General features: G+C 38.9%; 5 protein-coding genes across 7 annotated transcripts; 3 read left to right on the top strand and 2 right to left on the bottom strand.

Annotated features, from left to right (window-relative positions):
- The first annotated feature begins 303 nt into the window (after positions 1-303).
- LOC104823810 (acyl carrier protein 2, mitochondrial-like) lies at positions 304-1,962 on the top strand. The gene is made up of 2 exons (XM_010555548.2): positions 304-597; positions 1,566-1,962. The coding sequence occupies exons 1-2, from the start codon at positions 382-384 to the stop codon at positions 1,740-1,742; spliced, it is 393 nt and encodes a 130-aa protein (XP_010553850.1). The 5' UTR covers positions 304-381; the 3' UTR covers positions 1,743-1,962.
- A 682-nt stretch (positions 1,963-2,644) lies between these two features.
- LOC104823809 (ER membrane protein complex subunit 10-like) lies at positions 2,645-5,863 on the bottom strand. The gene is made up of 8 exons (XM_010555546.2): positions 5,487-5,863; positions 5,052-5,114; positions 4,857-4,952; positions 4,246-4,293; positions 4,031-4,102; positions 3,556-3,614; positions 3,324-3,414; positions 2,645-3,072 (listed from the first exon to the last, which is right to left on the bottom strand). The coding sequence occupies exons 1-8, from the start codon at positions 5,808-5,810 to the stop codon at positions 2,905-2,907; spliced, it is 921 nt and encodes a 306-aa protein (XP_010553848.1). The 5' UTR covers positions 5,811-5,863; the 3' UTR covers positions 2,645-2,904.
- An 863-nt stretch (positions 5,864-6,726) lies between these two features.
- Positions 6,727-10,673, bottom strand: LOC104823808 (basic leucine zipper and W2 domain-containing protein 2-like). The gene is made up of 8 exons (XM_010555545.2): positions 10,558-10,673; positions 9,976-9,999; positions 9,392-9,497; positions 9,232-9,300; positions 8,242-8,735; positions 7,783-8,044; positions 7,219-7,427; positions 6,727-7,019 (listed from the first exon to the last, which is right to left on the bottom strand). Exons 1-8 carry the CDS (start codon positions 10,560-10,562, stop codon positions 6,950-6,952), a joined length of 1,239 nt encoding a protein of 412 aa, XP_010553847.1. The 5' UTR covers positions 10,563-10,673; the 3' UTR covers positions 6,727-6,949.
- Positions 10,674-12,334: 1,661 nt separating this feature from the next.
- On the top strand, positions 12,335-17,668 carry LOC104823807 (dipeptidyl-peptidase 5-like). The gene is made up of 18 exons (XM_010555544.1): positions 12,335-12,549; positions 13,534-13,724; positions 13,917-14,021; positions 14,102-14,173; positions 14,279-14,426; positions 14,570-14,652; positions 14,903-14,958; positions 15,112-15,248; positions 15,370-15,460; positions 15,551-15,616; positions 15,710-15,932; positions 16,019-16,120; positions 16,202-16,287; positions 16,376-16,498; positions 16,606-16,675; positions 16,758-16,849; positions 17,230-17,334; positions 17,426-17,668. Exons 1-18 carry the CDS (start codon positions 12,392-12,394, stop codon positions 17,540-17,542), a joined length of 2,025 nt encoding a protein of 674 aa, XP_010553846.1. The 5' UTR covers positions 12,335-12,391; the 3' UTR covers positions 17,543-17,668.
- Positions 17,669-18,574: 906 nt separating this feature from the next.
- On the top strand, positions 18,575-22,617 carry LOC104823805. Of its 3 annotated transcripts, XM_010555543.2 has the most exons (5): positions 18,575-18,780; positions 19,146-19,954; positions 20,045-20,115; positions 21,477-21,567; positions 22,267-22,617. In XM_010555543.2, the coding sequence occupies exons 2-5, from the start codon at positions 19,147-19,149 to the stop codon at positions 22,278-22,280; spliced, it is 984 nt and encodes a 327-aa protein (XP_010553845.1). In that variant the 5' UTR covers positions 18,575-18,780; position 19,146; the 3' UTR covers positions 22,281-22,617. The 3 variants fall into 3 exon arrangements, with proteins under 3 accessions (XP_010553845.1, XP_010553844.1, XP_010553843.1); XM_010555542.2 differs by lacking the exon at positions 21,477-21,567 and having other exon boundaries at positions 18,577-18,780; positions 19,143-19,954; XM_010555541.2 differs by lacking the exon at positions 21,477-21,567 and having other exon boundaries at positions 18,579-18,780.
- Positions 22,618-22,673: the final 56 nt, after the last annotated feature.

Below are 22,673 nucleotides of genomic sequence, written 5' to 3'. Positions count from 1 at the left end.
GTTTTTATTGTTAAAAATATTTGTTTCCAAAGAGATTATTGGTTTTTAGTTTATTTCTGACTGGTTTCAGATATAGATATTATAATGTTGAAAAGCAAAACCAAAGCTTTTTCATTGGAATTTTATTAATTTGATCAGCTGGAAGATAAACCGAAATAAACCGGCTCGGTTGGGTTAGGGCCGGTAACTTGTACAAATTTATGGGCCGAAGCAGAAAACGTGAAAAAAGAGCCCGATAATGCGCTTGTACGACGTCGTTTCCTATAGCCTGCCTCGGATAGTTTAGCTATCGCCGGCCCCACTCATCTCAAGGACCAAAAGAAAAATCCTCATTTCTTGGGAAGAAGATAGAGACTTCTAGGTTTTCTTCGGCTCACAACAATGGCGGCGAGGGGTACTTTGCTTCGATACCTTAGAGTCAACGTCACTCCTGCTCTTCAAAACCCTAGCATTAGTTCCGAGCACTGTGCACTTCCCTTCAACGTACTTCTTCGTTGTTTTTCCGACGAAGTCAGAGGCTCTTTCCTCGACAAGTCGGATGTCAGTGATCGAGTCATCTCCGTCGTCAAGAACTTCCAGAAGGTGGATCCGTCTAAGGTATTTTCTCTCTTTCGTTGGTGTTTCTCTTGGTTTGGTTTCTCTTGCGACCCGATATTGAAAGCCCATTTATTCCATCTGCATTTATGTTTTGTGATGAAACTGTGTTTATGGTGAATCTTCTGTGCAATTAGCTCTTTATTTTTCTCTGGATGAAGAGAAACCTCTTTGTGTAATGTGGAAATGAAGAATGCGTGAGCTGTATTTGCATTTGCTTTGGACGTTATTGATAATTTGATAGGGCATTCTCTTACATGATTTGGTTATCGCTGCTTTCTAGCGATTTGATGGAAGAGGAATAGTTTATGTTTCATGTGAGTTAGTCTGTAACATCTGATGCTATTGCTTATGCGAAACTTCAGTAACAGAGCAGAAGATTTGTTTTATATAAGATTTTGGGTATGGATTTGTTCGTGTTTTGGCCAGTGTTAACAGCTTATTCCTTTGCATAATACCGTATTCTTCGTGATTTCAAATCAGTTTTGAGGTGAGTTCAAGCTTTGGATTTTTCCTTGTGTTTGTCTTCTGAGAGCATACACGAGTTGTACTGCATTGAATTGATGAGATTAAGATCATGTTCTTGTTACCCCGACTATGTTTTTGTCTTCCAACACATTGTATTTGTGCTTGGAAATGATCATCAAATCTGCATAAAAATAGGTTTCTAGCTCCGGAGATTCCTGGAGCTTTTAGAAGCTTTCTTCCAGCATGCTTGCTCTTAGATTGTCTTGTCCTTCTTCCAGCTTACCCTTTTGAATCAGAAGACAAACGATAAAAGAAACGAGGAGTTTAGCGTGCTCTATATACCTAGTTTTGACCTGTGTGCAAGGTCTATATGCTTCTGAATTCTCCACTGTTTTGTGCAATAATGGTAGAAGAGGAGAAATAGCTGCTGTATTCTCAGAGGATCAAATTCAAACCCTACGCTATTGGTGTTGTTGATGGATCCTCTCATTTGCTAATTGCAGGTGACACCAGACTCCAATTTCCAAAGTGATCTAGGGTTAGACAGTTTGGACACAGTTGAGGTTGTGATGGCGTTGGAGGAGGAATTCGGGTTTGAGATCCCCGACAACGAAGCTGACAAGATTCAAACCGTTGGACACGCCGTGGAATACATTGCTTCACACCCTCAAGCCAAGTGATGGGGGAAAAAACTTCACTCCAGAACTCGCCCATCTATGCTTTTGTCAAACAGATGGTTTTATTAGCTGAATAAGAAAAGCCAGAAACATGTTTGAAGAATGTAAAAAACTTCACTGCCTCAAGAGTATTCTTTTTTCATCGTTAATGCTTTTTGGAGATTGATGTTTATAACTAAGTTTTGATGTTCTTTGTCGAGTATTTCCACCTTGATTCTTTAAATTTCTTCCGATTCTCTCTTTGTATTGTTTTATTTCACTCTTTGCATTTCTTTGAATACGTATCGGTGGCGTTTTTATTCCTAGTTTTTTTTTAAAATTTTGAAATATATATTTTTAGATTTGGTCTTGATTCGTTTTTTTGGTAAGAATGTTTATTTTTAAAAATAATTTCATTTTTTTTTATTATTTTTATATTTGATCTGGAATCGATTTTAGAAAATTTATATCAATTCAGTTTTTATAGATCAATAAAACAAATTCTTCTTGCCGTAGATGTTCATTAGCTTCATTGACACCAAATATTATCGAACACACTGACTCTTCTCTATTTTTCATTGCGAAGCATAGCAAATGCAAAACATAGGGGTGTGCGTTTCGGGAAACGGTTCGATTCTTTCGGTTTTACAAAAATTGGTACCAATCGGATTTTTTATTATATTCGGTTCAGTTCGATTTCGGTATCGGTTTGGTTCCGGGCTTTATTAAAAAAATGTTAGATTTTTTAAAAAAATATTCGAGTTTTCGGGATTTTTAAAGTTCGGTTCGGTTCGGTTCCGGAAAAATTCGGTTCTCTAAAAATGGTACCATTCGGGAAATAACAGCGGTTTCGCATCGAAAAAAATACCGTTTTAACGGTTCGGTTCGGTCCGGTTCCGAAGAACCAAACCGAAACGCCCAGCCCTAGCAAAACATGTAAATTCTTTCGGTTCAATACCCTAAAAGCCGGAAACATGGACGAGTGTTCGTATCCCTTTCCCATCATCTTACATTATACAATCCAGTATTTTGCAACAGTCGTAACACCAGCAGATCGATAGACAGAATCATGTAATAATAATGCGTGGTCTCCGAAATCTTTGTCGAGAGAGACGGAAAAAAAGGAATGATCCATCTGACCTCATCTTTCCGTTGATTGGCTATGATGATTGAAAGAGAATCCGAATCATCTTCTCCTAACAGCGGAACTAGAGGATCCTCGTTGAATGGCAGCTGCAGACTGTTGCCCTTGAGGCCCTCCTCCTGCCTGTCCACCCGCCGGTTCTTCCGCCATGTTCATGGCTTGTGTTACAGCGTTCATCACTATCAGCCCGAGAGGGATCACGTACATCCACTGCCATTAAGGTCGGTTATATATCAACAAATTGCATGTAAAATATGATTGTAAGTTTTGTCGCTATTGCCTGCCTCCCCCCCCGCCGGTTCTTCCGCCATGTTCATGGCTTGTGTTACAGCGTTCATCACTATCAGCCCGAGAGGGATCACGTACATCCACTGCCATTAAGGTCGGTTATATATCAACAAATTGCATGTAAAATATGATTGTAAGTTTTGTCGCTATTGTTTGTGCGTGTGCGCACTTACGTATTTTGCCCAAAACGATCTCTCTGGTGGCAGTTCGGCTTCACCCTCCACTTTCTCACCGCCTAGAATTTCCTCGGTGAAAATTGGAGTTCTGCAGAGTCAGAGCATTACGAAGACAGTCAGAATCTAACTGATGAATTGGAAGATATCTGGGCGATTGATGGATGAAAATATAAGGACTCAATTACTAGCTCATTGATAAAATGTTAAAGCGATAGCAATATTATACTACCTTGGTGCCTGCTCACTGCTCTTCAAAATAGTATGGGAGTTGAAAGACCATTTCGACGGCTGTTTTAAACAAAAGATTAGATGAGATCGCGCGTCACAAAGACGTACGAGCCATGACACAAGGAAAAAACTGAGCCCTATAAGTCTATTCTGTGTTTGTAAAATCCCAAGTTCAATTTCAAACTGTAGAGATGTGGAAAGGTATGCCAAGTTCTAGTGTTCAGATAGAAAGACACATAACAAAACACTTACAAATTATTCCTTCTGCTTGTAAAACATGATACAAAGCAAGATAATCCACCAACTCTAGATTTAAAATATGCTGGAAAGACAACCAAATTCAATTACGTGAATTGAATTTATAACTAATCCATGCATCAGATCTAGACTCAGGGGAAAGATTGAGATTCCGCATCTTATCAAACATGTCAGCTTTTGAAATGATATAATTCGATTAAATAACAATCTTGACTCACAAATTTCAACTGTCGGGGATAAGGGCATGCTCCAGGAGAACCATAATTGACTGCCAGGATGTTCACACCGTCCTGCAACCAGATAGAATAGTAGAGTGAGACTAACACAGTAATGAACCATGCCAAATGTCCTAAATCTCTCAGTTAACAGAAGGCCCGGAGAACATTCAAGCAAAGATCTCAAAAAGCTGATAGCTAAAACGGAAGGAAATTACCATGTGTATAACGATATGCTCATCCAAACCATCCCGTGCAAGACATCTCTGTACATATATAGTTATTGAAAACACAGAAAATGGAAAGGAAGAAGGCACGGAAGAAAAGAATAGCAAAAGCAAATTACAGAAGAATATAATAAAAAACACGTTGGTAGATTTAATCTGCAATAAGCCTAAATAGTCTTCTTTATTTGTCCTAAAAAGTGGGTTTCAACTAGTAATTCACTAATCAACTACTTTGTTTCATTCTACCCAACAAGAGAAGCAAGCTCTTTCATCTCAAAAGGGTGAAAAGCAGATAAGCTGAATTTCTATGAAACTGTAAGCTGGTACTAGGACTAGAAGTTCAAAGAGTGAACCTAATTAAGTTATTAACTAACCTCTAATCTAAGAGACAAACACCACGGCACAAAATTTAAAAATGCATATTTCAATATAGAAAAGTATATATAGTGAGTGAAGAAAACAAATGACAGACAGCTATTCGGTATAAATCAGAGTTTTCAGCAGCTACAATTTTGAGGAAGCATAAGCAAACAATCAATGGGACAAGAGAACAAGCAGGTAGATAGAAAGATAAATCATTGAAAAGTTTCATTTGAACTTACAGCTTTGACTGATGCAATCACATACTCTCTTCCAGGTGCACTCAACACATTAGATGGAAGCCTTATTCTATAGAAGTCATCTCCTTTCAGCAGATTCTAACAATTGATTCCAACAAAAGCTTTAGAATTTCTCTTCTTCAGAAGAAAAAAAATGGAGCAACCAACCACATTGGCAGAAGCCAATCGAGAAATTACATTAAATTTATCTTTATCTTCATCAGAAAGACCATTCCTTGAGAATCGCAGCTTTGTTAATGTCTGCATCCGACAAGAGTAAGGTTAATCGATGAATAAAATATAGCATAGCATTATGTCAGAATAGAGATTATTGCTTTGGATTTGCTTGAAGGAAGACACGATTAGTCCACTTCACAACGAGACAGACAAATCACAGATATATATGATTATAGACAAACAACATCCACTAACATCACTTTCTTGTTCCATGTAACTTCCTCTCGGTGGCTCAGTTTCGGCGAATTTTCTTCTTCTTAACCCCTCAAAAAGTTACAACAGCATCTCGAATGATCCAATTGACGGATATCCAGACATAAAAAACAACTTTTTCCGAAGAAAAAACAGAAATTCAGGAACAAAAAGAGGTAAAAATATCGAGAGAAAGTGCAAAACCTGGCCGCCATGGCTCCAGGTCTTGAGACGCGCGGAGAATGTGCCGGCAGGAGAGAAATCGGAGTCACCGAAAGCATGTTCGAGAGTGAACTGGATCTTGGAGTCCGAATCGGAATCGGAAAACCTCCTCCGGATGGTCGGAGCCTGGGTCGGCGGCGGCGTCGGAGAAGTGGTGTGGAGGGGCTCGGCGGAGCGGGGTTTCGCTCCTTCGAGACCGAACTCGTCGTCATCGAGAAGAAGCTCGTCTGATTGGAAAGCTATGGAGGTGGAGAAAAGGAAACAGCCAAAGAAGAAGAGGATGGTGGGTTTCGCCATTGTAGCCATCTCTCTTAGATCGGCAAGAACAGCACCATTAGCAGCAGACTGGCGGATCCAAATTATTATATGGTGTTGCTAAATCGAATATTGCAACAGGAGGTGGAATCGTGGACCTTTTTGTCTTTTCACTTTTTCTTTGTTACAATTTCAGTTCAATCCTCGTAATTTTAAATAATTGTATATTTGCCCCACATTTTAAAAAGGATCTCAATTCTCCCTATTCCTCTGATTACAGAGTTGAACTTCTAGATTCCATTGGGCATCGAATACTTACACAGCGATGGAATAAATTGGGATTCGATGATACCGAATCGACGATAAATTTAGAATTTTTCATCGCCTCTCTCGCCGAATCAGAAAGAAATTTTAACCAATCCGGTTTAGTTAGCATTCCAACTGAACAATTTCGAGAAAAATAACATCTACAAAAAAAAAATACCAAATCGGATACAATTAAGACCAATTTGGTTTTGGAATTCCGACTTTGTTTGGGTTTTATCAGTTAAAATAGATCTAATTTGGTTTAGAAATGAAAACCGATAACCGGACCAAATTCCAATTGGTTTTATTCCATAAACAAGTATACATTCGCCATCTAAACGGTACATCTTCTATATCCTTCATAACAAGAAGCAAAGCATTGTTACAAACACATCCACATAAGAAAATAGGCACCATTCAGTAACTGTCGAGAAAGAAAACAACGGAGAGAGGCGAAGACGTGTGGTCGTGGGTCGGGTGTCAAGATTTTTGGGAGTCCTAATACACCGATTAAAATGTTATCATTGTCGAGGTAAGATTTGTGTACGATACACCCTTGGAATCCCGCTCAACGAGGACGTTTTGTGCACCGGCATGCTCTTTCTGTTTGTAAGCAAAAATAGCCAATGAAAGTAGTACCCAAAAAAAAAAGATAGAAAGAAACAGCACAAGCAAAAACACCAAAAAAGGGACAAATCTTGGGAACTTATTCCAGACAGAAACCTACAAACCCGCATCACCATCATTGTCATCATCATCATCATCATGGAAATACAGATGGCCTCAATTCAAACATAACAGCTCTCTCTTCCATCAGGAGTTTTTATTATTATTATTATTATTATTATTAGTAACAGGAACACAGTACATTGTGCCTGTCTCATTCACTCCTCTTCCTCTTCCGCTTCCTCCAGCCAATTCACAAACGGCTCCAAACCTTTCACAAACGCTTGCCTGCCATCATTTTTTAATCAACACCTTAGAGTATTACTTTGCTACAACAGCAATCTTTGAACGAACAAACAGCTGTTACATCTTAAACCCTGACCCCATGCATATTCACATTGGATAATAACTATGTAGGCAAAATCACAATCCCTCTTGCTGAACCATATTAACCCGAAAAACAAAAGCACCATGCACGGTGAAATACCTGCCCTTAGGGTTTGTTCCTTTACGGAACCAGTGGAGGATGGTGTCCTCGGCAAGGACATCATGTTCATAGAGAGATCTCACCACCTCTGGAAAAAGTTTCATGAGCTTGGCGTCCTCATAGCATTGCATTTGGACTTTGTATATGAGCTCCAGCTGTAGTTTCCCGCTGGTGCAAAACGTGTTCAGCAGGGGCGCCCATGTTTTCACCTACGTAAACCACCACTCTTCAAAAATTAATCGTGTTTCTTAACGCATAAAGGGAGAAGGCACCATCCTATAATTCAAGCTTAAGAACAAGAACTAGATCAATTTTCGTCACTCAATAGATTCAAAGATTTAGCTCCCGTAAAGGCTTTTTTATTACCTTCTGCAGACTGCAGCTAATTCTTGAACATCATAAAGATAGGACAATCAAATAAAACTCAACCTTCATGGATCAAAATAAAACTAAAACAGATCTAATGACATTACTTATGAGCTGAACAGAAGAGGTGTCTATAAATCCAATTAACAGATGATACCATCTCAAAAGCCTAATCCTAGTCCTAACAAAAAAATTTACCTGGCGCAGAACAGAATTAGCATTTTGCTGCTGGTTTTTTCCAGACCATTGAACAGCATCCATTAAAACATCCCAAAGTACACGGACAATCTCAATATCTGGTAGTTTAGCATCTTTGATCTGCTGCTTCACCATTTCAATGACTTCATCAACATCAGTTCCCTCCGAGATCTGGCTTGTGAGTACAGTTTTAATCTCCTTCAGTTTCACCTCGAATATATTCTTCCCATTGTACTCCACCAAAGCTGTCAATCCTGCCTTACTAAAAAATGACAGGAGAACAAAACCATCATGTTTTAGTTCATTGGAAGCAAATTAACATAAAAATGCCCTCAAAGTGCACAGAGAAGGAGCAAATGCACATAAAAGAAATGAAAGAATCAAAAGAATGGAAGTGACTAACTCCCTAATCATATTAAACGCAACTAACTTCAAGCAAGATAACAAAGAGTAACTCACGTGAAATGCTCAGCGAAACTTTCAGCAGACCGCTTTGTAGGTGGAAAGAAATCCATAAGGTTATCTTCCATTTTTCCTCGTTTTAGAATTGAAATCAAGTTATCAAGACTATTCTCAACCAAATACTCCTTGAAGAAGTCTGTTATGAACGAAAGCACTAGCCCTTTGGCAACAAGATTATCTTTGAGCAACGGCTCGAAGACGGTCTCTGGAGGTAGCCCAGAGAGTCTTTGGGAAAATGCAAGTGCGGTGAAAATTGCCAGCTTCTTCCTTTCATCTTCCTCAAAAAGCTCCAGTGATTGCAAGAATCTTCCCATAACATTTTCGAGATTCTTTATGAGAAAAGGTTTGCGGCGCAAAATTTTCTGTATATAGACAACAGATGGTAAAATGTCTTCGCGCTTGGGTTCACAGTCAAATACAGAGTGAGGATGGCGCTCCCCTTCTTCAGGTTTTATTGTACCAGGTTGTGTACGTCCTCCAGTGAAAACGACCTTAAATAACACGAGAACCATACTTTTTACTTAAAACACAAAGTAATAAGGCAGAAAGGCAGCTAGCTGTAATAAAAGGAGACTAAAATCCACAAGATCCTGTAGAACATAATAATGAGGCATGAGAAATTAGAAAGCAACGCATTACAACCTCCTAAATGGTGGAATACATATATATGGAGAAGTATGCAAAAGGAGTTACAGAACAGATAATGAATGCAAGAGTAGCAAGGATGGGGTGAACACGACACGACATTTAAAATAACTTCCAGAATAGGACCAACCCAATTGAAACCCCAATCTTTGCAGACAGTACAAACTACAAAGGGTTTTGAAATCCTTGTTCTGCTTTCTGAACTTTCACAATAAGAGACCTAAGTATGATTATTCAATCTACCTGAACGACAAGAATTTAGTAAAATTTCAGGCATCGATCACACTAATAGAAATGTGCAGAGGCCATCATCACCAAATAGATCTGTTCATAGATAATTACCTCAAAGAATATGTCACCGTATCTTGAGAAATTCAGGTCAGACGATTCAATACTCTTGGCAACAAGTTCCTACAATAAACAAACAATTGATATAAGTTAAACGCAGTCACCTGAACAATCAATAAGAACGATAAATTGAATCTGCAAACATAACAAGTACCAAATCACCAGCATTATCGAGATAGATCTGGACCACTGCATCCGAAAACGCTGCAGGGTCTAGTGGAGCCGCAATATTCCTTTTGCGGGTCTTAATCCGCGTACCTCTGTGCATAAAGATGAAAAACATATAAATATAGATAGCTTCCAGACAAAAATTGTAATGCATACAAGCAAAGGTGAAACTTCAACTGCACAGATCAACACAAGGACACCGGATAGTGAGATCCAAGACAAAGACAGGACTAATTAGAATACTCCAAATTGGAAAGAACCAAAAGGTTAATGTTTACATTTTCCTAAACATAAGTTTCACTTCGTATGTCTAAAGAAATCAGCTCAATTCTATGCAATAAGGCATTGAAATATTCTTATACACAAGATGAGAAAAGTTCAAACATGTAGCTGTTTCTTTAGGGATTCATAAAAAATATAAGATGAAATTCTCATACCACATCGCTCTTCTATTTCATTTCATACACTTTTCCTCGGATCTACTGATAATGATATAAAGAAATAAAAAATGCAAGACAGACCCAAAGCCGAGCCTATAAGAAATTAACAAATATAGGGAACATTACTTACCCGAGAGTGGGTTTCTCCTTCGAGCTGCAGGACAAAACAGGAACATAGTTTATAACGTTGTAAAGGTCATCGGAAATATCAAAGAAAAGATTATCAAAAACAGACGTAAAAGGAGAACAAACATAAAGAAAATCAACGGAAAAGGGTTTTCATTTCAACGGAAACAAAGTCTCTTTTTTTCTTCCAAAAATTGGAAACCCTAATAACCAAAAATCATCTTCAAGAAGAAATACAGTTCTAGATCTCCCAATTTCATCAAGGAACAAGACAATGGCATAGAAAGCGACTGAAAAGAGAAATCAACTGATTCAGCAACGCTCAAAAACAAAATTTTTGCTTTTCCAAGGTGAAATCGAGATTCCCGCAAATGCGATCCGAATTATCAAGAGACCTAGTTGTCACATATCAAAAGAAAAATCAAACGAACCAACAACACAACGATAAACAATCAGAAGAATTCTAAACCCGCAAAAACAAGAAAAAGGAAAACAGATGGTTTCCTCGAGAAGAAGCGGAGAGAAAAAACATATCTTCAGCGATAAACAAAGAGCGAAGAACAGATCTTCCATAATCGAAACCTACCTCATAAACCAAGATGAAGAGGAATCAAATAAGAGATGAGCCTCGGAGCGAGACAGCGAGCTTGTAGAACGCAGAGTTAAGTGCGAATCGAGCAACGAATGGAAACGAACGCTAAAATGCGGCTCCTTCAGCACTGCATATATGCGAGAAAGTGAAATTACGAAATAACCCTTTGATAAATGACCCCGAAAAAAAAAATCTTAGTCGGCGAGGGCGGGTAATATAATGGTAAATCATGATTTGTTTATACCGCCGTTAACTCCCATTAAGTTATACCGTTAGTTTATCCGTTTGACACGTGTACTTTATTTTAAGGGAATTATTTTAACCATGATTTTTAATATAATTGATGAAAACCTCTATCCTTAACTCGTTAAAACAACGCTTAATGACTTAAACATCACCATTTGAGCTTCCACCAATTACAGCACGACACGTAAGCATTCAAGTAAAACCCTAAACTAATCTAATAGACACTAATTATGTTATCCTAAAATTTTAGAATTTTAATAATATTTTAGATGAATATAAAAATTAATATGTAAATATTATAAGATAATTCTAATTCTATAATAATCTCAATTAACAATTACGCAATTCAATTCATTTATAAATACGAGGGATATAATTTTTTAAAGTTTATAGTTGGTGGGATAGTAAGTTTTTTTTTAATTTCAATAGTATTTTACATAGATTTTTTATGTGTTTGATTTGAATTTATGAACTAACTTTCCCCTTATTAAAGGAAAAATATCTATTAGCTATATCAAAATTGAAAGAAAAAAAACAATCCAAACTTTGTTAATTTAACCGATGAAATAGAACACAAAACGTTTTTCTCGTTCTAAATTTAATTTAGAGAGAACATATAATACAAATCACATAACTGATTTCTGATCACATAATTAATATGGGTCTTAGTTTATGATACCTGGTTATTCTAAAAAAAAGTAGAGGAAGAAAATTTAATTAAGAATATGCCTTGTTCGAGTTTTCATATTCTATGACGAGGAATGGTGTAATTTAATTTAATTATAATAAAATTATCTTTTGATTTAGTATAGTTGTAGTTGAGTCGGAGGTTTATTGAACATGATGAAACGAAGATCACCATGAATAACGAAATACAAAGAAGAAAGAAGATAAAGAAACATCCCCTCTATCTTGCAACGTATTCACTACCACGTATATAGGGATGTGTACAAACACTATTTGAATGATAAGAAAAAGGGATATTTGTACGCTTGGTTTGTGATTATTTTATTCCTTATGCGTTCTACGTGGCAATGTCATTTTCTGCATATTTTTTACGTGATTCTTCCAATAAAATCAAAGGAAAAAAAGACAAAAAAAAAAAAGAGGTGGAGAAAGCACAAGTGGACGAATAAAATGGCATTATTATTATTATCATTAATAAATAAAATATTACAAAATTTATTTATTATTGTTAAATAATTATGATTATATAAATTTAAATTTTTAAAATTTAAATTATAGTTTTAATTAGTTAAATTTTATAAATGAAGAGAAAATCGAAACAAATTGGATTGTTATTATTTTATTCCTTCTGCATATATCATTATTTGCTCTGTAAAAAAAATCAAAATTGTCGCTGTCTTTAGTTAATCTGTCATTTTCTACACACGTTTCACGTGCTTCCTCTATAAAACAAAGGAAAAAGACAAGTGGGGAAAAGGACAAATGGACGAATTTAATGGCAGCGCGTTGATTGGCCACACACACTATAAATACTCGCACTCTCATCCGCTTCTCCTCTCACAACTCACCATCTAGATACTATCGGGAGACTGGTACCACTTCCTGATTCTCAACCATGTCGACGCCGGGGAAGAAAACCACCGCTCCTTATGGCTCGTGGAAGTCTCCGATCACAGCCGAGATCGTAGCCGGAGCTTCCAAGAATCTCAGCGGTACCGCTGTCGATTCTCGCGGCCTTCTCGTCTGGCTCGAGTCTCGCCCCGAAGAGTCAGGGTATTCAAACGTTTCCTAATTTTGTGTTGTATGTGGTGTGTGTACCTGCAAAGTTATTTGGGTATTTGACAAAAAAAAAAGAAGAAGAAGTTAATTTGGGTATGTTATTCATCTCAACGTCGATTTGGCTTCATATTAGCCATGTTTCTCCTATAATTGTGAATGGGAACGTCAAATTGGGGGTTTTGTTGTTCTGGTTTTAAGAATCTTTGCCAATAATTGAAGGGTAGAGGGTTCATTCTCAACCATGCCGACGCCGGGGAAGAAACCCACCGCTCCTTATGGCTCGTGGAAGTCTCCGATCACAGCCGAGATCGTAGCCGGAGCTTCCAAGAATCTCAGCGGTACCGCTGTCGATTCTCGCGGCCTTCTCGTCTGGCTCGAGTCTCGCCCCGAAGAGTCAGGGTATTCAAACGTTTCCTAATTTTGTGTTGTATGTGGTGTGTGTACCTGCAAAGTTATTTGGGTATTTGACAAAAAAAAAAGAAGAAGAAGTTAATTTGGGTATGTTATTCATCTCAACGTCGATTTGGCTTCATATTAGCCATGTTTCTCCTATAATTGTGAATGGGAACGTCAAATTGGGGGTTTTGTTGTTCTGGTTTTAAGAATCTTTGCCAATAATTGAAGGGTAGAGGGTTCGACGACGTTCGTTAATTTGTTTATCCATTCGCCGATTTGACTCGGCGATATATGTACAAACCTGAGTTTTTAGAGTTCTGGTTTTAAGAATGTTAATTTGTGTGTTTTTCATCCTTATGCCTCTTTGACTTCAGATTCTGAAGTGGTAACTAAATTTTTGCTTCTGAATTAGTTCCGGTTCTTGCATGCTTATGTTGCGAATGTCAAACTTGACTTTGGATCCGAAGTCGATACCGCATTCATGCTTTTGTGTTAGTTCTGTTTCTTCTGTGACTGTGATAAGAATGCCGAACCGGGCGTTTCTAAAGTTCTCATTTTAAGAATCTTTGGCAATGATTGAAGGAGAGTGGTTCTGGTCCGAGAAGGTGCCAAACCAGGAGATGAACCGATTGATATTACGCCGAAAGGGTTTTCCGTTAGGACTCTAACTCAGGAGTATGGTGGTGGTGCTTTCCGGATTTCGCCCGATGACACGCTCGTTTTCTCCAATTACGAGGATCAGCGACTCTACAAGCAACACATCAATCCCACAGGTGCTTTTATATATATCTTCTAACATAAATGACTCTGTAATTGTTTAGGTAGTTTTACAAACTTGCATATATCATGAAGCAGGAATCAGGATTGTATAAATCCTGTATTTCTGCAGTCTTATTATGTAAAGTGGATTGTTTCCTGTTACCTTGCCAATTTCTCATGCTACCTATACGGTGGGTGCTGTGCAGATTCATCTCCTAGACCAATCACCCCAGATTATGGTGCACCAATTGTCACTTATGCTGATGGAATCTTTGATGCACGCTTTAACCGATACATTGCTGTCAGGGAAGGTTGGGTGCTTCGAAAACTAATTAGTATAGGACGTTTTCCGACGTCAATTATTGACCACAAATGTCCTCATTTCTTGTAGATGGTCGTCAGAGCAGATCAAATCCAGTTACTACCATAGTTGAGATCAATCTTAGTAGAGAGACTCTTGAAGGTGTGATTTTATTGCCAGTAGATTCATTGTTGTGTTTCAGCTTTACTTATTTTGCTAATGCGTGCAAAAGGTGAGGCTCTCATGGTGTTCTTTTACGAAACCCAGAACCAAAAGCACTGGTGAGTGGCAATGATTTCTACGCATTCCCACGCCCGGACCCAAAATATGAAAGGCTAGCGTGGATTGAGTGGTGCCACCCTAACATGCCGTGGGATAAAACAGAGCTGTGGGTTGGCTACATTTCTGAGAACGGGTAATAAGGCAATGACAAAATCTAGGGAGTCATGTGCTTATTCTAATCTCATCTGATACCTCTTTATGGGGATGATATCCTTATGTATAGTTGTCTGTTTTCCGCGCATGTGTTCTATTGATCTTTACTAAGCTTTTCTGCAGAGATATTTACAAGCGTGTATGTGTTGCTGGTCATGATCCCGAATATGTGGAATCGCCCACCGAACCCAAGTGGTCATCAAGAGGTACTTGCATATCCGTGAAATAGATGCCTGAAAGAACTTTACGCAGTCGAGCCTTCCTTAAGTATGGACCTTTCTACTTAAAAGTCACAAAGCTTGTGATGAATCTGTCGTCTTGGTGTTTTCGGTGGATGTTACTGTCTTGGTTCTTCTAACCGATTCAGATTTTGTTCTATGCTTGGTACTTGCTAGACCCGTTACATGCTATCCAGAGTCTTATCAGTAATTTCAAACGTTTGCTTTGATTATGCAGGGGAACTCTTTTTCATTACCGACAGAAAGTCTGGATTTTGGAACATTCATAAATGGGTAAAATTTGTCGCATTTGCTTTGCTATCACACAGCAGTTGCATCTTTGTTCTCCACTTTTTTTTTATGTGTGTACAGATATGTTCCTACAGTTACTAGTTGCATAGATGCCCCATAAGGGGGCATAAATCCTCTGTTTTCCTCGTGTTTCAGATCGAAGGCACCAATGAGGTTGTTTCTGTGTATTCCCTGGATGCCGAGTTTACAAAACCGCTGTGGGTTTTCGGTATAAACTCCTACGAGATAATCGAGGGCGATGGAGAGAAGAAGTTAATTGCATGTAACTACAGGTAATACTGAGCATCATGACTACATCTACTTTCACTTTGTATCACTTTGTGATATTGGCTAGACTTTTGCATTACACATTTATATTTTGTTTACTAACTCTATCGTCGCTTCTGAACACAGACTGAAAGGGAGGTCATACCTCGGTATCGTGGATGATTCAAAGAGTTCTTGTTCTCTGCTTGATATTCCTTTCGAAGATATTGATAACATTGTAAATAGGACTTTTATGATTTTCGAAACGTACATTTTGATTCACCAGCGAATTCCCGAGTCGTTGAACTTTTTGTCTTCATTTTCACAGACACTGGGGAAAGAATGCCTTTATGTTGTGGGAGCATCAGCAGTTCAACCATCATCAATTGCTAGGGTATTTGATAGGCACCTTTTGCATCCTTAAACCGAGACTTAGTTAACGAAAGCTGTTGAACATTGCTGCTAAAAAATTGTGATTTATTAACAGGTGACGTTCGATCAACACAATTCGGGAGTGGCCAGTTTTGAGATCATCCGGTCTTCATTGCCAGATGTTTCGAACTATAAGCCTTTCTTCAGCGTGCCAGAGTTTATCGAGTTTCCAACAGAGGTTCCGGGACAGAAAGCTTATGCATTCTTTTATCCTCCATCCAATCCCTTCTACCAAGCTAGCTCGGAAGAGAAGCCTCCATTGTTGGTAAGAAGTCATGGTACGTTCCCTCTTCTATGCACTTGGCTCCTCACTCGTTCTCTTATATCGACTATGTTCTTTCACCGTCATCATATGAAACTACAGGAGGACCCACCGAGGAAGCACATGGATCTCTAGATCTGAGCATCCAGTACCTGACGAGTCGGGGATGGGCATTTCTTGATGTCAATTATGGTGGAAGCGCAGGTTTTCTTCTCAACAACTAGTATTAGTTTCACTTGATGCAATTCACTTTTCCTACTAGACACGGGTGATATCGTTCTGAAGGTTATGGTCGAGAATATCGGGAGCGATTGTATGGGAAATGGGGAATTGTAGATGTTGGTGACTGCTGCAGCTGTGCTAATTACTTGGTATGGTCATTCTCTCTTCCTTCTACATGTATATATAGCCATGACACTTTTGGAGAATAACATCAAAACATTTTTTTGGCATGCTTAGGTGGCTAAAGGGAAGGCCGATGAAAAACGACTGTGTATAAACGGAGGCTCAGCGGGAGGGTACACGACTCTCGCTACATTGGCATTCAGGGATGTGTTCAAAGCTGGAGCTTCCCTGTATGGCGTGAGTGTACACACTGCATTTTAATCTAAAACTGATTTCATTCATTTGGCAGAGCTGAAATCTATATAAATCTATTCCTTGGCTACTGCTATACAACGGGGTTGCAGATTGCTGATTTACAGATGCTAAGAGACGAAACTCACAAATTCGAATCTCGTTACGTCGACAATCTTGTGGGTGAGTCAAAATGCCTTGATGACACAATCTTTCTCCGTTTCCCCTGCCGCAAGTCTACTGAAAATTCCTTGGCTGATTGCAGGAGATGAGAAGGATTTCTACGAGAGATCGCCGATCAATTCTGTTGATCGATTTTCTTGCCCCCTTATCCTTTTTCAAGGATTAGACGACAAGGTCTCATCTCTTTCTACCTTCTAATGTCTTTGTCTTTAGGATATATGGATGAAGCCTTTGTCAAAAATTTCATCCTTACATTGGTAAGTTTCGAGTACATATGGTTTTCCCGAGGTTTAAAATCTTCCGGATGACTAGAACTTTGTTATTATCCGATTAAGTCAGCACGATATTACCTAAGATTAGATGGCTCAAATGGTAAAAAAAAGAGAGAAAAACTCCTTTCTAACCCGGGTTCGACCTTTATTTTGGGAAGGGTATTTATCCGGATTTATTCCGTTTTCTGGAGAATTTAGTGAAACCAAAGATCTGATAAACTTCCGCATTATAAAAAAAAAAGACACGCGATATTGATATCTAAAAACATGGGTTTCTTGCAGGTTGTGCCTCCGGATCAATCTCGTAGAATCTATGAAGCAGTGAAGAAAAAGGGTCTGCCCGTCGCTCTGGTCTTGTACGAAGGCGAACAGCACGGTTTTCGCAAGGTATATGTCTCTTCGTTCACACCTTAATATACCGTATTTCCCGAGTATAGAATACGTATAAACATACGGTTCCCCTCTGTATGTGGTGCAGGCTGAGAACATCGTGTACACACTGGAGCAAGAGATGGTGTTCTTCGCACGGGTCATTGGAGGGTTTCAAGTTGCTGATGACATCACCCCCCTGAAAATCGACAACTTCGACCCCTAATATTTGCTACTCATTTTATATGTATAATTACTAATTATATATATGTGTACGCTACTCGTGTGGTGATTATATTATATTTTAGTAAAACATATAAACATATTAGCTTGTTATCGATTTCTAAATTAATACACGGGTTTTATAAGTTCTGTTTTTTTTTTGGGAAAATATATTTTTTTTCTCGTAACTCTTAATCAATATTTCCATAAAAACTGTACGATATTTGATATTGTTTCTGGTTGGAAGTTTTCGTAAATTGTTCCATGAATTATTATTATTATTATTACCTTTGCATTGACACTATAAACAGAGAGCTTAAAATTAAAGCAGTTTCGGTGTACATTTTTCGAGTTCTTTCAGCTATTATTCAGCAAATACAACTTCTTTTTTTTTTGGTATAACAGCAAATACAACTTTGATTCCTTCTCCTCACACTTCCTGAATTCAGGAACAATGGGTTTCATCATCATCATCATCATCATCATCATCATCATACAAATCCATTTGGTAAACACAGCTTCCATCTACACAAAAATCCAACTGCATGTACACCAAAATCTCTTTTAGCCCTTACGGCAGATCAGATTATTGGGCCAAAGGAAGTGATCAAAGAATGGAGACACCCAGTAACTATGGTTAGATATATGGTTTAAAAGTAAACGTCCCTCCGAAATCAAGACAACACACAACGCATCTTTATGAACCGACCAAGCTTCCTCCTTTCGCAACAAGTGGGTTTTGGTTAGATTCAACTGGGTCGGATTCGGATTTGGGATTATATCATTCTTCGTTATCATCGAACTGAAACTGAAACCAAAACTCGGCTCCGTTTCGGTCCGGTCCGGACGAAAACTAGATCCTCGAGTCTTTTCGCTATTAACAGGCGCAGACATCATTCGCATGGGAATGGCAGAAAGTTGCAGAGCCGCCCGCACTGAAAATATTCCATTTATTTTTCCTCTTTTTTTTTTTTTTTTAATTTGGGTATTTATGTGTATGGGGGAGAAAGTGCAGACAGGTGGATAAGGGAAGCAACAGCCACGTTTACGTAAGCAACACAGAAACCTTGCCGCCATGTGCAGACCCTCTCTTTTATCTTCCCAACGCGTGTCACTCTCTTCTCGTTTTTGTCACTTCGCCGACTCCTTTCAAGTCCCTCTCTCACTGCTTTGCCCAATTTTGATCGGCGAACTGCGATGAGATCTTCGCTTATCACCGTCCTTGTCTTCGCCTAATCTCAGGTTTCGCCTTGTCTTGCTTTGTGGGTTCTTTGTATTCATTTGTATTGTTTCGTTTGATTAAATTCCCCTAATTGTTGTGAGAGTTTCTGGGTTTCCGTTCGTTGATTATGAAGCTTAGGAAAGGAAGAAAAATGGCATATAGTCTACTGTTAGACTCTTTAGTCTATGATGGCCATCAAGAGAGCTTATTACTGAAAAGGGTGTAGCATAAAGATAGTTTTACTTGCAAAAAGCATTATGAATTTTCCTGGTGATATGTTTGTTTGTTGCTATTTCAAGAAAAAATATGTATGAAACTTTGCCTCTTCTAGAAAAAGTTATCATTTTGACAGTGTTTGTTAGTAATTAGTCCGCTTGATTAGCAGGATGGAAGGCCCTGCCATGGACTGGAAGACGGAGGAATACCCGCCTCATGAGGGCGATGACAAGATGGCTTGGGTTTGGAGCAAAGGAGTTAGTTTGGGGAAGAAGTTTCTTGTAGCAGGTGTTGTAATGTCTTCTGCACCACTCATAGTTCCTCCTCTTGTTGTTGTCTCAACTATTGCGATGATCTCCTCGGTCCCTTATTGTCTCTTCTTGACGAGCTATGCTTGTACCCAAAAGTTGATGAACACGTTGCTCCCCTCTTCTGCTTATGATGGTGAAAGTGAAGAATTCGGAGGCGTTGTTAAGGATGAATTTGGATTTGAGGAAGACGTTATGGAAGACAACAAGCATGGTCATGTCGATGGTGAAGGCATAACGGGAGTGGATGAGGCTGAAACTGTGACAGATATGGATAAACCCTCCCCTGTTGAGGTCAATCCGATTCTCATTCAGGTTGAAGGAGAGGAGGTAACTGTAGCAGATACAGGAGAAGAACCAACCTTTCAAGTAACTGACATATTTGTGGCCGCATATGAACGCCCTGGTGTCCCGGAGAATGAGGAGATGGAGAAAGAGACGAGGAAATTGATAGAGAGTATTAGGGATGAGGGTCGAACGGATAAGGTGCATGGAAGAACCCTTGAGAAAGCTTTACAAGAGGATGAAAAGCCAATAGTTTCTAGTGAAGTCAAATCAGAGAAAGTTGGTGAAAGCATAGAGGATCTGCCAGAAAAAAAGGAAGGGCAGGAGACTATAAACCCTGAGGAAAAGGGAGAAGCTGATATACAAAAGCTGGAGGAACATGAAGGTGGTTTGCTTTGAAACTGCAAACTAGTGTTTGTCGTGGTTATGTCTTTGAATCTTTGACAATAGCTTATGAATCTCTGGGCTTTTGCAGGGGAGCATGAATCCACAGTAACTGAAACCTCTACCTCGACAGGAAAGGATGAGGAAACGATTCCAAGCGAGGTTAGAGCTTCCTCCTATAATCGTGGAAATTAATATCTGAATTAGAACATATCATCCTTTCATTGATTCTTGTGTTAATTTTGTGTGAATTACTTGTCTACATGCTCATATCTGATATACTCTCGGTGATAGTTATTATGGATTAATTGAGTAATGGTGCTTGATAGTTAGCTTTTTTAGACCAATTGACTAGTGTTGTTATATGGATTTGTTTCTTGTGAGTGCATGCTGCTTGGTGGTATACTTGCAAGGTGATGGGCCATCATCCATTGTCAGGGCACTAGCCAATGATATTACGTTATTAACAAAAAAATGAAAATTTTGCACTTTCTCGTATATTGCAATAGCTCTGTTCCTTTTCGCGGAAGGGGTGGATTTTTGTGGGTGAATGCCTCTCTAGAATCAATACACATGGCAGCTTGAGGGTAAACTAGGTGTTGTAGCAACGCATAGGATTTTGTTAAATCTCTCCGGTATATCTGCATGACCCCGCACAAATCAAAATATGGGCTGGTCGATATATATTTACCCTGATCAACTTGTGGGGATTCATCGAGTCTAATATTAGATCAGTCTGTGTAAGTTAGAATTAATGCTAACGGCATGCATAGGCACATGTTACGAAGGGAATGGCCAGTTGATGGATGACTGGGGCGAGCTATGGCTGCTGAGGTCAGTGTCGAAAGTTGTGTTATGATCCTATCACAATGGGACTAGTTGATAGTTCATAGGCGTCATAACACAACTAGTCTCATTACATGTTATATAACACAACTCCCGACACTGACCTCAACAGCCATAGCTTCATCCCGGTTCATCCCTTGCCGGGCCATTCCTTTTGATTTTTGTAACATGTGCCTCCCTATGCATGCCGTTTGAAATAACCAAACGTTTGCTAACTATGGGCATCACCTCCTTCCTTCGCTTTCAAGGTAAGTTCTAACCATGGGCTTGTAGGATCGAATTGAACATAGTATACAACGGCTTGAGTTTAGTTAGTGTTGTGTCCACATCAACCCTTACAATTCCATAGTTAAAAAAAACTCACAGTTAAAAGCTAGTTTGCAAAGGGTAGAATATGGAATCTTACAAGGCAAGAACACGATCTGTCACATAGGGCACCGTGGGAACATAACACTATTGAAATCTTAGTTTCCTCAACCCATCTGAAGAAAACAGATGTGTTTCAACTTTCTTCTACTCTGGTTGACTAACTTCCATGTATCGCAATTTCTTGATGTAAAATGCTGTCAGTAACTTAGTTGTGGTATTAGGATTAAGCCCCTTGGACTGTGTCTTCTTTGCCTTACGAAATAGGGAACTAAGTTAGCTCACTCTAACTTATTGACTTATGGATTCAGCCATTAGACCAAGCTGTAGACGCGCCACATGGAACCGGGGAAGCGAAACGGAAAAACAGTAATAAGAAAAAGAGGAAAACCGGACGTTCAGGTAACCGGTTTTTACTCTTCATTCTGAAATTTCATGTTTTGGTCTCTAAAATTTGGGAAGTGAAAACATTCATAGAAATGTCTTGGCCAAGATTTATATCTACTGACAGAAACCTTGGTGTAAAGAATAGCCATTCAGGAACTATCCCCATTATTTCTAGGGATGTTTTTGCTGCCATATAGGATCATCTGTTGCTCTTCTTTTTCCCATGTACTACAAGATGATCTGAACTTAGTTCTCCTATGTCGGGTCTCTTGATTCGGTTTTGTTTTTGCCGTTAAGGAACTATCCTCATTATCTGTTGGGATCTTTTATTTGGTGTACAGAAAATCATCGTTTGCTATTCTATGTCTCATGTACAAGATGATCTGACTTCAATTGTCCTATGTCTGGTCTCTTGATTCAGTGAGTGTTTGTTTCGACACTGACCAATTTTCTGTAGGGATCTTTTATTTGCCATATAGAATCATCATTTGATTTTCCTTGTCTCATGTATTACAAGATGATCTGAACTCAGTTCTCCTTTGTCTGGTCTCTTGATTCTGTGTTTGTTTCTGCATCAAGGAACTAGTATCCCCATTATCTCCCTGGATCTTTGCCATAATGTACAAGATGATCTGAACTCAATTCTTCTCCTATGCTTGCTTCTACGTTGAAGATGCATTCTTACTGATATAAACACTATGTGCGTGGGTGAAGGTGGTGTACAATGAAGAACAGATACGGGAGAAGATCGATGCGGTGCGGACGATAGTTGGATATGATGCTGCGAAAGGCAAAACGTGCGCGGAGGAATTGAGGGCTCTTTACGTTTTCACGGGCGTCGAGCCACCGAGCCCGATGTCTCCGTCCTTCGACGACAGTGCCGACGTCGCTCAGATCAGTGATAGGCTTCGTTTTCTAATGTCAGTTATCGGAATAAAGTAAAAAAGAGTAGGTAGTTCAGTAAGTGCTTTTGTTGGGTTTTAGGACATGTTTGGTTGTTTTATTGCAAAACTGAATTGGATATGGTAACTGGTAAGTGTTTGTTTGTGAGTTTTTGAGGTTCTTTGGAGTTTTAATGGGGAAAAAATGTTGATAGGCTTTTCATCACTGGCATACGAGAA

Source organism: Tarenaya hassleriana, unplaced genomic scaffold, assembly GCF_000463585.1.
Source record: "Tarenaya hassleriana unplaced genomic scaffold, ASM46358v1 Cleome4, whole genome shotgun sequence".
Taxonomy (NCBI): Eukaryota; Viridiplantae; Streptophyta; class Magnoliopsida; order Brassicales; family Cleomaceae; genus Tarenaya; species Tarenaya hassleriana.
This window is presented reverse-complemented; position numbering and strand designations above follow the sequence as displayed.